This window comes from Cynara cardunculus (assembly GCF_001531365.2).
Source record: "Cynara cardunculus var. scolymus isolate 2C chromosome LG 1, CcrdV1, whole genome shotgun sequence".
NCBI classification, from domain to species: domain Eukaryota; kingdom Viridiplantae; phylum Streptophyta; class Magnoliopsida; order Asterales; family Asteraceae; genus Cynara; species Cynara cardunculus.
The window spans coordinates 562803-578619 of NC_037528.1; the positions used below are offsets into that span (position 1 = coordinate 562803).

The 15817-nt window shown below is 30.7% G+C and overlaps 1 protein-coding gene across 5 annotated transcripts; it reads left to right on the forward strand.

Annotated features, from left to right (window-relative positions):
* The first annotated feature begins 5580 nt into the window (after positions 1–5580).
* Positions 5581–10209, forward strand: LOC112514927 (uncharacterized membrane protein YjcL-like). 5 transcript variants are annotated; one of them, XM_025121595.1, is made up of 6 exons: positions 5581–5986; positions 6508–6791; positions 8308–8418; positions 8722–8877; positions 8969–9210; positions 9836–10209. In XM_025121595.1, exons 2-6 carry the CDS (start codon positions 6590–6592, stop codon positions 10157–10159), a joined length of 1035 nt encoding a protein of 344 aa, XP_024977363.1. In that variant the 5' UTR covers positions 5581–5986; positions 6508–6589; the 3' UTR covers positions 10160–10209. The 5 variants fall into 5 exon arrangements, with proteins under 5 accessions (XP_024977363.1, XP_024977339.1, XP_024977346.1 ...); XM_025121571.1 differs by having other exon boundaries at positions 6565–6791; XM_025121578.1 differs by having other exon boundaries at positions 6565–6791; positions 9962–10209.
* The last annotated feature ends 5608 nt before the right edge of the window (positions 10210–15817 follow it).

Below are 15817 nucleotides of genomic sequence, written 5' to 3' on the forward strand. Positions count from 1 at the left end.
GGTTGTGAAATTGTTTCATATAATACTTAATGAAACTGTTTCATGTATTTCTCTAACATTAATGAAACTGTTTCATGTATTTTTCTAAAATTAAAATAATGAAGATGATAATATCTATGATTAACACCCTTCACAATAAAAATGATTAATCAACCTCTCATAATTACAAAAAAATGAACAAAATGAAAAATCATGATTGGTTAAATGCGGTTTGCACGGTTTGTACAAATTAAGTGGTTCGCATTTGATCGCTCCCCTATATAGATAATATATATATATATATATATATATATATTATGTGTGTGTGAGAGAGAGAGAAGAAAAATAGAGTGTATGGGTGAATTAAAAAATGGGTGGGAAGAAGTAAGAAGGCACTATGTAGTGGGGGGGCCTTTGAAGTCTCACCAAATCTTTCCTTGACTTTTCTTGTATTTTTTTGAATTTTGATAAGATCATGTGATAAGTGGGACCTCCAAAATTATATACTTCAAATTAACCTATAAATTGTATTAGCACTTATTTTATAATCAACAAAAATAAGCATTGTATTTTGTATTTTTTTTGAACTTCTTGAAATATAATCGTCTCTTTAACAACATAAAGCAAACATTGTATTTTGTAGAATATAAATTTCATAGAAACATATTATATATATAGAGAGAGAGATATATATATATATAGGGTTGGGTTTACGAGAGACTAATCTGTTTTGCAAGATCACTTTTTTACATTTGAAGCTTTACAGCAAAACATTGTAAAGGTAAAAAAATTTTGAACCTTCACAACAAAATTATTGTGAATGTTACATTCACAATGTTTTGCTGTGAAGTTTCAAGTGTAAAAAAGTTGTCTTATGGGTCTAACGAAAACATGTTAATCTCACGTGAGTTTCTTTTACCTTTACAGCATTTTGCTGTGAACCTAAGAAGAAACGGAGTATCACCCAGTTTTTTCATAAGCATAAGAAGTTTTTCAAGGATAAAAAAGTGGTCTCACATGTCTCACGAAAACAAGTTAGTTTCAAATAAACTCAACCCTGTATATATTGAGAATTGCTTCTACATGGAACAATCTTTAAACATAAGTTTGAATATTATAATGTCGATAAAAATGTATTTACTACAATATTTGGTTACAAATAAATCTTTTGTCGGCACATTAAAGTTGTGTTTGGAACATTAGACAAGATATGACGGAACAAATTTCACTGTCTCACATTTGGTGCAACATGAGAAATGAAAAAAAAAACTCACTATTCCATGTTTATAGTGGTAAATATCCTATTTTTTATTTTAAAATGACATATATATACATCATTTGAAATATTAATTAACTAGACGAGGATCATATAGGAATAAAAGTTAAAATAAGAAGTGTAAGAAAAGATCTTGACCCTTGATTACTTTTAATCTCACTTCATCCCATAAATTCGCTTGATACTAAAATTGAACTTGTACAGCTCTTGGTATTGATCTTCAATTAGGATTAATCTACGTATGGAGATTTCTTCGAACCCTTCTCACCATACATTTCATTATTACCGAAACCTAACCCAAATTAACTATTAAATATTCTAATACATTAATGTTACAACTTAAATTGTTTAGCACATATTTAATATATCATTATATATTTATTTATTTTCTATTACAACATTGTCATAAAATTATTTTTTATTACCGAATTAATTTTTAAAAAATTAACCATATTATAAATATATCTAATTGGAATCAAATTATTAGTCTTTTCTCCTATTTTTTCATCACAAGCATGGATCGTTCCACTAAAGCTCCTTGAAAGGAACTCGAAAAATTGATCGAATTTAGCTTAAATTAAACTCCCAGAGATGTCGTTGTGTGTCGAGTCAAGTAGAAAGGACCAGTCGGGTTGGGTCAAAATAGGGACGGATCCACTATTTCTGGTATTTGCATTGAAACTAAACGTGTGCCCAGATAAACCTGTATGACAGGTTTTAGGATCTGGATCAAACTAAATATTTTTGGGCTTTGCATTATTTTGGCCTTGGTGAAGTAGACCGTGGGCGTATAGTCGTTAGTTGTGGGCCGTAAATCCCCTTGACATGAGACTCATATTGAAACATCTTTTATTAAACCGTTGGTGTCCAAGCCAACTTGTGTATAGCTTCGACTAATCTCAGGCATTGTGGAAAATAGGCATAACCCCCCCCCCCCCAGGTAGACTTACTGACTTAGAACCGGTGATATCTAAGGAGAATCCCCAAATATCCAAGCTTTGCCTTGTTTTTTTGTACGTCGACACATGTTCATGTTATGTCACAAGCTACGATGCCTGAATTCATTTTTTGTGATGGACCCCCTTTCATATGGATGTGTTAGAAAATTTTAAAGACCGTAAGAAAAAATGTCTTAAGATATTAAGTCGTTGACTTGCGGTTTATTAATTATTTTGTGAGAAAAATGTCGAAAGTGGAAAAAAAAGTAAAACTTCCTCTTCATATGTTTATTTTTATGAAAACCCCAATTAAAACAACGAGCAATCAGCAATGGTCTATGGATATGGACAAAAAATTGACTTGGACCATTTTGGGATTTCAGCTGGTAAACAAAGACACCATAAAATATATCCAAAATACTTCCAAAATAATAAGATCCTCATTTTATAAAAAAACGTAAGAATATTTTTTTTACTATTTTAGTATAATCCATAAACTATGGACGCAAACTGCATTTGAACAGAGTTGTTTATGAGCGGTATGACTCGTTAGACCTGGTCCGTCTAGCGCGTTAGAAAAAGCGGGTTCGGAAAACTATTTAAAAGAACATGGGCAGGCCAAGGTGGGACGGTTCAAATTAACGGGCAGGCTCGAGCAATGAAAATAGAAATTTGGAAAGGCTCGGCTGACCCGATATATAATTATAATCAATTAATTTTTTTATATAATTAATATTATATTTAAAAAAGTTTTGAAGTGGTTTGGGTTGGACTCCCTCTACCGGGTATCAAACACTTTTCAAATACGTAATATATTAGATATGTTATATAGTACATCTCGAATCTCGATCTTGAAATATTATGGTGATCAATTATTTTGTTGTTAAATAATCCAGATTTCAAAATATAAACTTTTGAGAGGAAAAATACAACTCCATTTTTTTATGAAAAATACTTTTTCTTTTACATCTGTGTTCATTAGTATTTTTTAGCTGATGAATGAAAACGAGAATGAAAATAAAATTAACAGATAATGAAAATGGAAATAAAATTTCATTCATCCGGTTTAACCAATAATGAAATTTTGGGTTTTTAAAGAAATGAGTCCATTATATTATATAAAAAAAACAGTTTCTATTATTTTCAATTCTATTATAGGCCCTGAAGAGATGTAAAAAGGGGATCGCGATAGCCGATAAGTACGAAAAACATCTTCGATATATTGTTTTTATTATAAAAATAACATTGAATTCAAGAAAAATACTAATAATTTATATTAAACTGTTTTTCCGCATATTCCTAGTACTGTATGTTATAAAAATTGGACCTCAAATTCTTGTGGGTCTGGGCATGCGTCCGACCTTCCCTTCCATAGGGACACCTCTTACGGGAAGAATCCCTGAGACCTGGCCTTTATTTGCTAGTTTAGCTAACTCTCAAAGTTTTGATCAAAAAACACACACACGCGCGTGCGCGCACGCATACACACATACACTCTTACACACTTTTGTGGTTCTAGGTTTAGGAAAGGTGTTTGGGTACGAGTTGAAACAATTGTTGTTGGCAGTAGCGGATCCATGATTTTTGTTTAGTGGGGTCACCTTTAAGGTGACTCAGACTCGCAAAATCGTCCGATGTGTTTTTAACCTAATTACAACGTTTTCGAGGGAATTTTAAAGTTTTTTGGTTGATTTTGATAGATTCTTTAGTGTTTTTGTCGATTTCGAATAATTTTTTTTGGTTTTTTTCAACAGATTTTTGTGGTTAGAGTAACGGTTTCGATTGGGGTTGGGGGCCCGTAAAAAAATGTAACGGGGGAAGTGAAAGGTAAATCATGTAAAACCTAAATTTTAACCTATGAATTTTTTTCGAGTTTTTGACTGGGGTCCATTCTCCCCTCCTTTTTGCCATTGCATCCGTCCCTGGTTGTTGGCATCGAATGCGAACATGGGAGGGCCAACGACAGCACGTGGAATGGCCACAACCAAGGAATGGAATTCAATGGTTGTTTGTTCACTTCTTGTTATTTTTGGCGTTACCATTGCTACTTCTCTAGCGATTGCTTTTAGAGCTAAAGTTCTTCAATACACGTAAAACCAAAGAGGTTTTATATGCAACCACCACTTTTGCTAGTGATGCATGGAAAAACATGTCCCTTTTTCTAAAGGGCATTATAGTCTTTTTTTAATCATGTAAACTAAAATAACAGTTGTTTTTGTAGTAAATAAGGTTATATATTTAAATATCTCATTAACATCGTAGAAACAAGTAGGTGTGAATATATGGGATGTGTTGATTGAGTTGAAATACATTTGAACAATCTAACCAATGCTTGTAGTTTGAAAACTCCGAACTCAACCCAACCCAACCCAACCCAAATAAAAGTAAAACCCAACTTAATCTAACCTAACCCAACCATAAAGGTTGGTTGTGTTAGTTGGATTGACCGGTTTAAACTTTGATACATCATAATGTTTTTGTATGTTTGTTATATTGAATATGGTGTTTTTTCTATTACAGCTTATCCATATTTCTTAAGTAGATCAAATTTATCTTGTTTTCTTAATGGTCTAATCACTAATGTACATATCAACAAGGGGCTTGATAATCGTTTTTAATCCAAGAAATAAAAGGGTATTAGGTTGAGGGTTGGGTTCCGGTGAGAAGGAAAGCTAAATGTAAAAAGCGTAAGAAGAGATCTTTACTGTTGGATGTACATTAGGATGAGATGTATTTGATCAATTCTCGTATGAAACATGATTTATGGGTGGAGTTGAGATTAAAAGTGATCAAGGGTCCAAATCCCTACTAAACTCTTTTTCTCACACGATGCTTCGCCATCAGATTGATCGGGCTGGTATTTAAATAACCATAACTCACTTTCAACCTAATAACTAAGGTTTAATAAGTTTACAACTCGAATATGTATCAGATAGCTTTGGATTTTCGAAGCAATTTACACGTACTTCGACTAATCCCTAGAGAATAACAAAAAATACTCAATGATCTTGTAAAACTCAAACATATGGCTTTTAATTGGATGTTTGGGATTGCTTATTTGAAACAACTTAGGTTTTCCTACAAAAGTATTTATCAACTTATTATAAGTTAGAATGATTTAACTTTTTCAAAAACTTCTTCTTACCGGTTTACCACCGATATAAACTATTTATCCAAACACTCAAAAGTACTTATTTCCGATGTCATACCAGAATAGATCAATAAATTATTTTTATAAACAATCACAAACACTCGTTCAAAAAAAAAAAAAAAAAACTCAAACACCCGAACTTTATTGTTGGTTTGAATAACGGATTCTTGTACACCCCAATTTTAAGTGTTACCTTCGAGGAGCAATTAAATACACAAAAATCCAATGGTAAGATTGGGCAAGTCTTTGGGGGATATCCTCAGCGTAGGCATCATCGGTTAAAACACGGAAGGGCGGGAGAGAGCTTGTCTCACCATTAATGGCGTCGTCGGCGTCGCCGATGGTGATGGCTTATGCATGGTCATTTCAGCTTCCATCGTTCGTTTCCCGCAAATATTACACACATTCGTCGGTTTCAACTAACAATTCGAAATTTAAACAGAAACTGTCTATGTTTACTTTGAGATATCCCATTGTTGAAACATCTCGCTTCTCATCATCACAAAACACACCTACTTTCAGTTTCAATTTCAATCGGCGCGTGGTAGTGGCTAGGTCTAATTTGAAGTTCCCTCTTGTATCGCCGGATGACCAATGGGGCATATGGACTGCTCTCTTTGCCACCGGTTCTTTCGGTCTCTGGTAATCCAATTTCTCTTTCAATTGCTCATTCAGTTCATCGCTTACTAATAATTTCAGATTAGAAGTCGTTGACTTTAACCATCGTTTTAATTGATTGCATGATTGTATTTGCACAAGTTAATTAGGATTGTGAGAAATGATTAGAAACTATAAAGAGGAACACGAATTGGACCAAAGTTGTGGTTGCTGTTTTCTTGTATTGATTAGGAATCTATTAAACCACTATTGCTACTTTTGGGATTTGCTAAGATGAATACTTAAAGCTGCATGTAATATAATCAATTAAACTTGTATCATGTTCAAAATTTGCAAATTTCCTAATGAGGTTCTTAAATTCAAACCAAACCAGTTAATTTGCAATGAATCATTCTGAAGTGGAATTTCTTTTCCCTATTTTAGCTGTTAGTTTTTCTGGACGATTTCTATTCACAATCTTGTTATCCACGACAATTGGGGATGCTAAATTTACTTAACTTGGTTGAGTTTTAGTCATATCTGTTGGCTTCTTTGGTTATACGTAGGAAAGGAGCAAGTAAAAGAAATACATGGCATGCTTATGTGTGAATGTCCAATTAAAGGTCAGAAAGAACCAAGATCGGGAGGATGATTAGTGCGGCACTAGTGAGCATCTTGTTGGGCCTTGCAGCCAGTAACCTGGGCATTATTCCTCACGAAGCACGTGCTTACTCTGTTGTTATGGAGTTCCTTCTACCTTTGACTATCCCATTAATGTTGTTCAGAGCTGATATGCGAAATGTAATAAAATCGACCGGGAAGCTCCTCTTGGCCTTTTTGGTCGGATCAGGTCATATTTCTTAAATGAACAATCATAGCGTGTGGTTACCTTTGGAATTGAGTGTGGAAATTTCATCCTTGTACATTTTAGGAATTGAGTGTGGAAATTTCATCCTTGTACATTTTTAGAGTAAACTGTCGATGTTTCTATTCCTTCCAGTGCTAGAAAATCCTGAGCTTTGCGTGTTTCTTGAGTTTGCACTAGCCTTATATATGCTCTGTGAGAAAAAAAGATTCTAATGGTCCATTGACGTTTGCTTAAGACGGAAATAATATTTCTTAACTGACTTTAGGACCATGAGAACCAGTGTTAAGGAACTGCCATCTTCATTGTTTGCCTCTTAATAGTTCCATTAAGAGGCAACATCTAAATTATTAAGAGGTAAATCTTGTTTGGCAAAAAAAAGTCTGCCTCTTAATGGTTCTAAAACCCTCTGAATGATTTTGTACCCTGAGCCTCCCTTAACCATTAAGCGCCCTGATTTCATTGTAAACAATTACCAAACAATTATATTTTATTTTGCATTATATCATGAAAGCCTCTTAATCATTCTGACCACTTAATCATTCTGCACCAAACCATTCAACAACTGCCAAACAACCTCTAAATCTGCTTCCATTGATTAATATCAGTCTGACACATATGTAGTTGGATCTCACTCTAGGCTGTCTACTTGGTGAAATAGATCTGCAAGAAGGAAATGAAATCATTTCTAGTTTAAACATTGTAAATAGCGTTACCTTCAACCATTTAAAGATGCCTGAAGTTTCTATGCTCTCATTGAAGCCTCTACTTTCATTGCAAAACGTTATGTATCATGAAAATGATGCTTTAGTTACTAGGAAGCAAGTGTATGGTACTAAACATTGTACCAATGTGGCGATGTCTTTGTTATAAGATTGGATCAGGTATATATGATGAATCTTTTCAGTTAATGATCTCAAAGACTTCACAACCAATATACTACTCGCTCCAAATTGCCTGTCAACATGACATATGGTAAACCTCAAAGGGTGGTCAAGTTGGCAAAACCATAAGGCAGGATCCCAGTTTTTCCTTAAGAAAGAACTTTGTATGGGACAGTGGACTCAGACCTCATGAACATAGTCGGTTAAAGGTCGGAACCACAGTTAACGGAGACATGGCGAAATACTCTAGAATAATGCAAGTTTGCACTGTATGGTAAATCTTTTATAGGATACCCTCTATGTTTAGCTTTTTTCAGTCACCGTGCATGCACTCTCACGCACGCTAATGGACCCTTGTAGTATGTTTCCCTATGTTTAACTGATCATAAGCAATCTGCATCATTCAAGGTTGCACATATAAAAACTAGCGAAATACTTAAACTGCACAGTTCACCCTCCATTTCATGGTTAGGGAAAATATAACCATTTTCCTGCATGCAAACAAATTTCTTTCAACAAGCTAATCTAAGACAAATAAATTTGCAGTAGATTGTTTTTTTTTCCTTCTCATTGGACATGTATAATCGTTCATGTTTTATTTTTTTATATTGTGGCAGTTGCAACCACAGTTGGAACACTAGTGGCATTCTTGATTGTTCCTATGCGATCACTTGGTGAAGACAGTTGGAAGATTGCTTCTGCTCTCATGGCTAGTTACATAGGAGGAGGTGTTAATCTTGACTTCTTATGCATTTATTTTGCGCTGCCTCTTCTAACACATGAGCTTATAAAGAGTGCATGTATGAAGCGCCATCATTGATCGACCCAATCTGCTATTTGTTGGCTTATTTGATCATCTGTTGGAAGTCGCTTCTTTTTCTGTAAATCTTAATCCTCTTCATTTGTCGGTATCTACAAAAATTAGTGACTATGAAGGAGGACAAAAGTGACGAGTTACTTTTCTTCATCTGCTGCATTTCAATGCCTTCCCGTATTAAGGTTATAACTATGTTTTTGTTTCTATTTTGTAGCTATAAACTACGTTGCAGTATCAGATGCACTTGGGGTTTCTCCGTCTGTTGTTGCAGCAGGTGTAGCTGCAGATAACGTTATCTGTGCGTTATATTTTATGGTGTTGTTTGCATTAGGCTCTAAACTTCCAACAGAGGCTTTGGTATCAACCAAGGGTGAGTATTAATAACCTCATTACTGGGATCATATGGACCGCACAATCTTCCCTATTTTCTTTTGCAACCTGTAACTTGTGTCAAATGGCAGATCCAGCAAATAGTTCAGATTCTGGTTCTGGAGACATTGTATCCGTGCTACAGACGGCTACTGCACTTGCAGTTTCTTTTGCAATCTGCAAGGGTGGCACACATTTCGTTCAATTGTTAAGATTTCAGGGTGGCACTCTACCAACAGTTACTGCAATCGTCGTGGTTTTGGCAACTTTACTACCCCGACAGATTGGTTACCTTGCACCGGCTGGTGATGCCATTGCTGCAATAACGATTCAGGTGGTAGAAGATTTTCTTTCTTTCATATTTTCTTAACCAACCATCTTAAGCATGACAGTCCATACCAACCACATTTTTAGCAACTTTGCTTGCACAAGTTAAAACCAAACAAAACAAACCCAATATATTCCACTCGAAGATAGGGTCTAAGGGGTAAGATGAATACAAACCATATTGATAGTAAATATATTTTGTGAATAATATATTTATGTTTCCTAAATTGTACAAGGAAACCTAAACATATACAAATTAGGAAACATAAAAAATATATCATTCACATAGGGGAAAGTTCAAAGAGTACCGTAAATATTTTGATAATATGGGAACCAACTATTTCATAAGTTATTCGTGAATATAATTTCATTATATGAATATCATGATTTTCATTTTACATATGGTATTCATTCAACATAGGAATAATTAGTTCTCAAGTTCTTAAAGTAAGAATGATTCTCATTTGAACCTGCCCCTATTCACATGATATATTTACCATGAATTACCTCTGTCCGACACACAGAGAGACTGTTTCCGAAAACACCAGTGCTTGTGATTGCTTGCACAAGTTACGACCCACAAATAAGCTTGACTATTCCTCCCATAACTTACTGTTTTGATGAGGAAATAGGTATTTTTTGCTGTATTGGGTGCGAGTGGGAGCATATGGAACGTTATCAACGTGGCGCCTTGCATCTTCGGGTTTGCTTTTATTCAAGTAACAGTGCATCTTATTGTGATACTTGGACTAGGAAAGATACTAAATTTGGATCTAAAGCAACTGCTTTTAGCATCAAATGCTAACATTGGAGGTCCTACAACAGCATCTGGGATGGCAGTAGCCAAAGGCTGGGGCTCTTTGATAGTTCCTGGAATTCTTGTGGGTATTTTTGGAATTTCAATAGCAACATACCTTGCATATTTCTTTGGAATTTTTGTTCTAAAAAGCATGTAACTTTATGGGGCTCTTTTATGTTGTTGAATATTCAATCAAGTTAAAAGCATGTTTATTTTTCCATCATCAAAACATGTAGATGTCATCTTTCCATTGTCCACTTTGTCACTCAGACATACCAAATTCCCTAAAGCGAACTTTCAAAACAGTATTGTCCTTTTCCAACCAAATGGACCCAGGAGAGATTTTGTATTTCTTGTATTTAGATGGCATTTAAACAAAGAAAATACATGTACGATACGTGATTCAAACCTACGACTGTTAAGTTGGTAAAATACCCAAAATACCCATTGAACCAACGGGTATTCGCCCGTAGAAAGATGTCCCGTATACCAAACTTTTCTATCCTAAACATGTCCATCAAATCACGTAAAGACGCATTTTTTAGTTAATATAAGGAGCCGTTTATTAAACGCTTACTCGGTAAGTATTTACTGGGTAATTTTTCTTACCGCATGAACATGGCAAGGGTCAAAAAACTTACCCGGTAAGAGCAATGATAAAGATGAAAAGTCTTACTTGGTAAGTGGGGGTGACGACTCTTACCCGAGTAAGCGCTTACTGGATAAATTGTTGCATACGATACCATTTTGATGTATTACAATATTACCTTGTAAAATAAATTACAGTGTTGACTCTTAAGGGTAAGCGCTTACCGGGTAAACATTTAGGTAAACGGCCCCTAAGTTTATTTAGTTTAAATAAACCATGGATTGATTAAAATATGAACCCATATTAATAATTTATAGTGTCGGTTCAAAAACATTTTTTAAGATTTCTTCAATGATTTACATATAAACTTTTTATCACAACATACTTGAAATGGGATATCCACATAACCATGAATGAGTTTGAGATGAATTATCTAATAATTGGACATTTTATTTGAGTAACAATCACCACATACACATTTTATTCGGTATTAACAAGTCGGACATAACGAGTTATCTGACTCACACTTAATAATTCTCGAGTTTCAATCGATTTTAAACATTAAAAAAGTGTTTAGTTTAACAAAGTCGAGCACCATAATTTTTGAAAAAATTGGATCATTATGTTAGTAGTAATTTTTAAAAGAGTAAATTACGTTTTTCGTCTTTGTGGTTTGTTAAAAGTTTCGGATTTCATCCTTGTAGTTTTAAAATTTTGATTTTTATCCTTATAATTTGTAATTCATTTCTATTTTCGTCTTTAAGTTCAAAACACTACTTTTAAGTATAAAAAACTAAAATAAAAATGAATGGTAAACCATATAAACAAAAAAAAAAAAACAGTAAACTTTAAATCATAACTTCATAAGGATGAAAAATGTAATGAATTGTAAACCATAAGAATGAAAATTGTAATTTCAAAACCATAAAGATGAAAACAGAAATTATCAACAAATCACAAGGAGTAAAAACGTAATTTACGCTATTTAAAATCTACCTAATATATTAATTATTTATATAATTTAAAAAAAATGTCGACATGCCAACACAACGGTCTTTGAATATAACAATTTCTTTTGAAAACTTATAAAAAATGCTATTTTTTTTATTACAAAAGAATACAATAATTATTAATAACTAGAAGGGTACTTATCCAATATAGTGAGATACATCTTGATTTAAATGTTGTATATTATTATTTGTCTCTGTCAATGTTATAATACGATTTTATGTGTTTTTAAGAAAGCAATAAGATTTTTATTTTTGAATAAAATATAAATTTGAAAATATCATAAAAATTTGAAAACAAATATCAATGTTAATATCAAATCAACTATTTAAAAGTTTTAATTTTTTTATGTGTTTTTAAAAAAAATTTATTATAATGTAATTTAAATTTAATAATGAAATAATTTATTTTTAGTTTAATAATATAATATTTTATAAATATAATATGTTAAAACTCAATAATTATCCTAATTATATTTTAGATTTTTTATATTTAAAATGAGATGTTTATCCTGTATTTGATTATATTTATCTGCAGTTAGTTACACGAAGAAACTTTAATAAGTTGTAATTATGCACAATCTACTTGTAATCTTATGTTTTAAGTAACATATATTTATAAACAGTATTTTATGCATAAAAAATGGTTTTGAAAAGTTTTTATCAAATGTTTTATTATATAGTATAGATGATAATTTATTGTTATAGCAATAAAAGAAATACTGTCGGATATTCTATCTAGATGATTAAATATTTAATACCAATTTATTAATTAATTTTTGAGTAAATTACATTTTTTGTCCCTGTGGTTTGTTAAAAATTATAGTTTTCGTCCTTATAGTTTAGATATTATAGTTTTCATCTCTATAATATTTAAATTATTGCTATTTCGTCTTTATGATTTATAATCTATTAGTGTTTCAGTCTTTATGGTTTAAAATTCTTTACCATTTTGGTCCCTTTTATAGTTGTACTTAAAAAAGTAAAAATGAAAATAAAAATAAATTACAAGAAATTGTAATTTCTAAATCATAGGGACAAAAATCAATTTTTTAACAAACCATATGGACTAAAAATGTAATTTACTATTTATTTTTTTATATAAATACAAAATATAGTTTTGAATAAACTATGATTTTCTTCACTTTGTTTGTTGTTTATAGCTATTTTAGTCCCTAGTTTTTTGAAAAATTGCTTTTTAGTCATTACGGTTTTCATTTTATTAATTTCCTAAAACTAACTCCAAAATCTCTGTTAAGTCATAGATTATGATGGTCATTTAACACATTAATTTAATTTTATACTGAAAAAAGTAAACACATTTCCTAAAAAATATTACACATGTCTTTTTATTCATAAATGGAAATAATATTTTTTATGTAATATATTAATTTTTTTAGTAGAAAATTAAATAAATATATAATATGACCTTGATTTGACGGAGACGTAACTGAGTTGTTAACTGTTTGGCAGTTGCAGAATGGTTTGGTACATAATGATTAAATGGTTAGAATTATATATTTAAGAGACTCTCATGATATATTGCAAAATGATATATAATTGTTTGATAATTGTTTACGATGAAATTATAGTCCTAAATGGTTAAGGGAGACCCATAATACAAAATCATTCAGAGAACTTTATAACCATTAAGAGGCAGACTATTTTTTTTGCCAAAAAAGACTTACCTTTTAACGATTCAAATGTTGTTTCTTAATGGAACTATTAAAAGGTAAACAAACAAACCCAAAGAACGAAAAATAAAACGAAATAGAAACTGTAGTTACTAAAAGAACAATTTCTAAAGACCATGGACCGTAATAGTTATAAACTACAATCACAGGGACTAAAATCATAATTTACTCTATATTTTTAATAGGGATTGTGGGAATGTGATCACATAAGAATATTACAAATTGCAAGTATTAGGGTTCACAAATGGACCACATTCTTCATTTATTTTCTAATATATTTCCTTTTTTAAATAAACAATACATATTTTTATAATTAAAATTAAACTTCTTTTTAATTATTCGTCTCGAGAATCGAGATGATACTGCAATTAAAAGTCAACGATTCTTAAGTCGTACCGTAGTAACAACTAACACTATAACTTCTCGAGTTTATACCCTAAAATGAACCATAGATTATGGTATTGGACTTTTCAAAACGGCTCATTAACGCAATCAGAAATAATCAGTATTAGACTTTTAAATTTATACCCTACAACCGCTCTGATGTTACGCTTTTATTTTTTTAAAAAGTAAATTTTTATGTTCTAATAATAATCTAATTAATGTATTTTTAAAAATTATTTGTATTTGGCTCGGGAATCAACATAAAAAAGGAATTTAGTGAAACAGACAGCACAAAGAAAAGTTTTAATGTAGGAGGACCATCTTAATAATAATAATAATAATAATAATAATAATAATAATAATAATAATCTAATACTATATAAATAAACTATTTTACATAAACTTTTAAAAACTAATTTTTATGCGTAAAGTAATGTTTATTAATGCATATTATTTAAAACTTAAGAGTACAAAAAAATTAGTACAACTTATTAAAGTTTTATATCTGAATTTGTGTAACTAACTGCAGATAAACATAATCAAATACATGATAAACATCTCATTTTAAATATCAAAAATCTAAAATATAATTAAGATAATCATTGAGTTCTAACAAAATACTTAATTATTATTATTTTTATAAAATGTTATATTATTAAAACAAAAATAAATTATTTCTTTATTAAACTTAAATTAAATTATAATAAAAAATAGATTAAAGAAATTACATAAAAATGAGAACTTTTAAATAATTGATTTGATATTAACATTGATATATTTTTTTCAAAATTTTATAATATCTTCAAATTTATATTTTATTCAAAAATAAAATCATTATTGTTTTCTTAAAAACACATAAAATCGTATTATAATATCGACAGAGACAAATAATAAAATAGAACATTAAAATCGAGATGTGTCTCGCTGCATTGCGTGAGTACTCTTCTAGTAAATATAAGGGTACACGTGTAATGCAGCGAGATACATCTTGATTTTAATATTTCATTTTATTCTTTATCTCAGTCGATGTTATAGTATGATCTTATGTGATTTTGAAAAAGTTATGATGTTTTTATTTTTGAACAAAATATAAATTTGAAGATATGACAAAAATTTGACAAAAATATATCGATATTAGTATCAATTTAACTATTTAAAATTCATATTTTTTGTGTAATTTTTAATTCAAATTTTTATTATAATTTAATTTAAATTCAATAACGAAATAACTTATATTTTGTTTAATAATATAATTTTTTTATAAAAATAATAATCAATTATTTTGTTATAACTTGATAATTATCCTAATTAAATTTTAGATTTTTTATATTTTAAAATGAGATGTTTGTCATCTATTTGAATATGTTTATCCGCAGTTAGTTACACGAATTCAAATATGAAGTTTTAATAAGTTGTATTTATCAATAATTTACTTATAATCTTTAATTTTAAGTAATATGCATCAATATGCAATACTTCATGCATAAAAAATGGTTTTTAAGAATTTTTGTCAAATACTTTATAATATAGTATAGATAATACAAGCTACAACAAAAAATAATGCTTGATTTTTTTAAAATCAAATTTTGTAAAAGTCAGTTATAAATTATAAGGGGTCGTTTATCAAAAATTTACCCAGTAAGCATTTATTGGTAAAATTTAATACTATCATTAACTTACCCGGTAAGATTTTAGTCTACCAAAACAGTATCGTATGCAACAATTTACCCTGGAATCGCTTACCGTGGTAAAAGTCGTCGCCCTCACTTACCGGGTAGGACACTTGGTCCTTGTCTCGTTTTTTACAAGATAAGATTCTTGATTCTTACCATATTCATCCGGTAAGATAATGTGACTTGATGTTTACTTACCCGAATAAGCGTTTTAAGTCTTATTTTAATGTTTACGTACATGTTTTAATTTTTTTTTTCAAAAAAACATTCTATCAAAATAATGTAGGGCATAAACCAGTCTTTTGATTTGCATGACATAACAACCATAAATTTTAAATTATAAGATGTTAGCAAAAAAAAAATAGTATTGAATCATGTATGTATATAGAGGAGACAATTTAAACAAGAATGCTAATCTATATATATATTAAAGGAAAAACCAAGAGTATTGAGGTGGCATCATGAGAA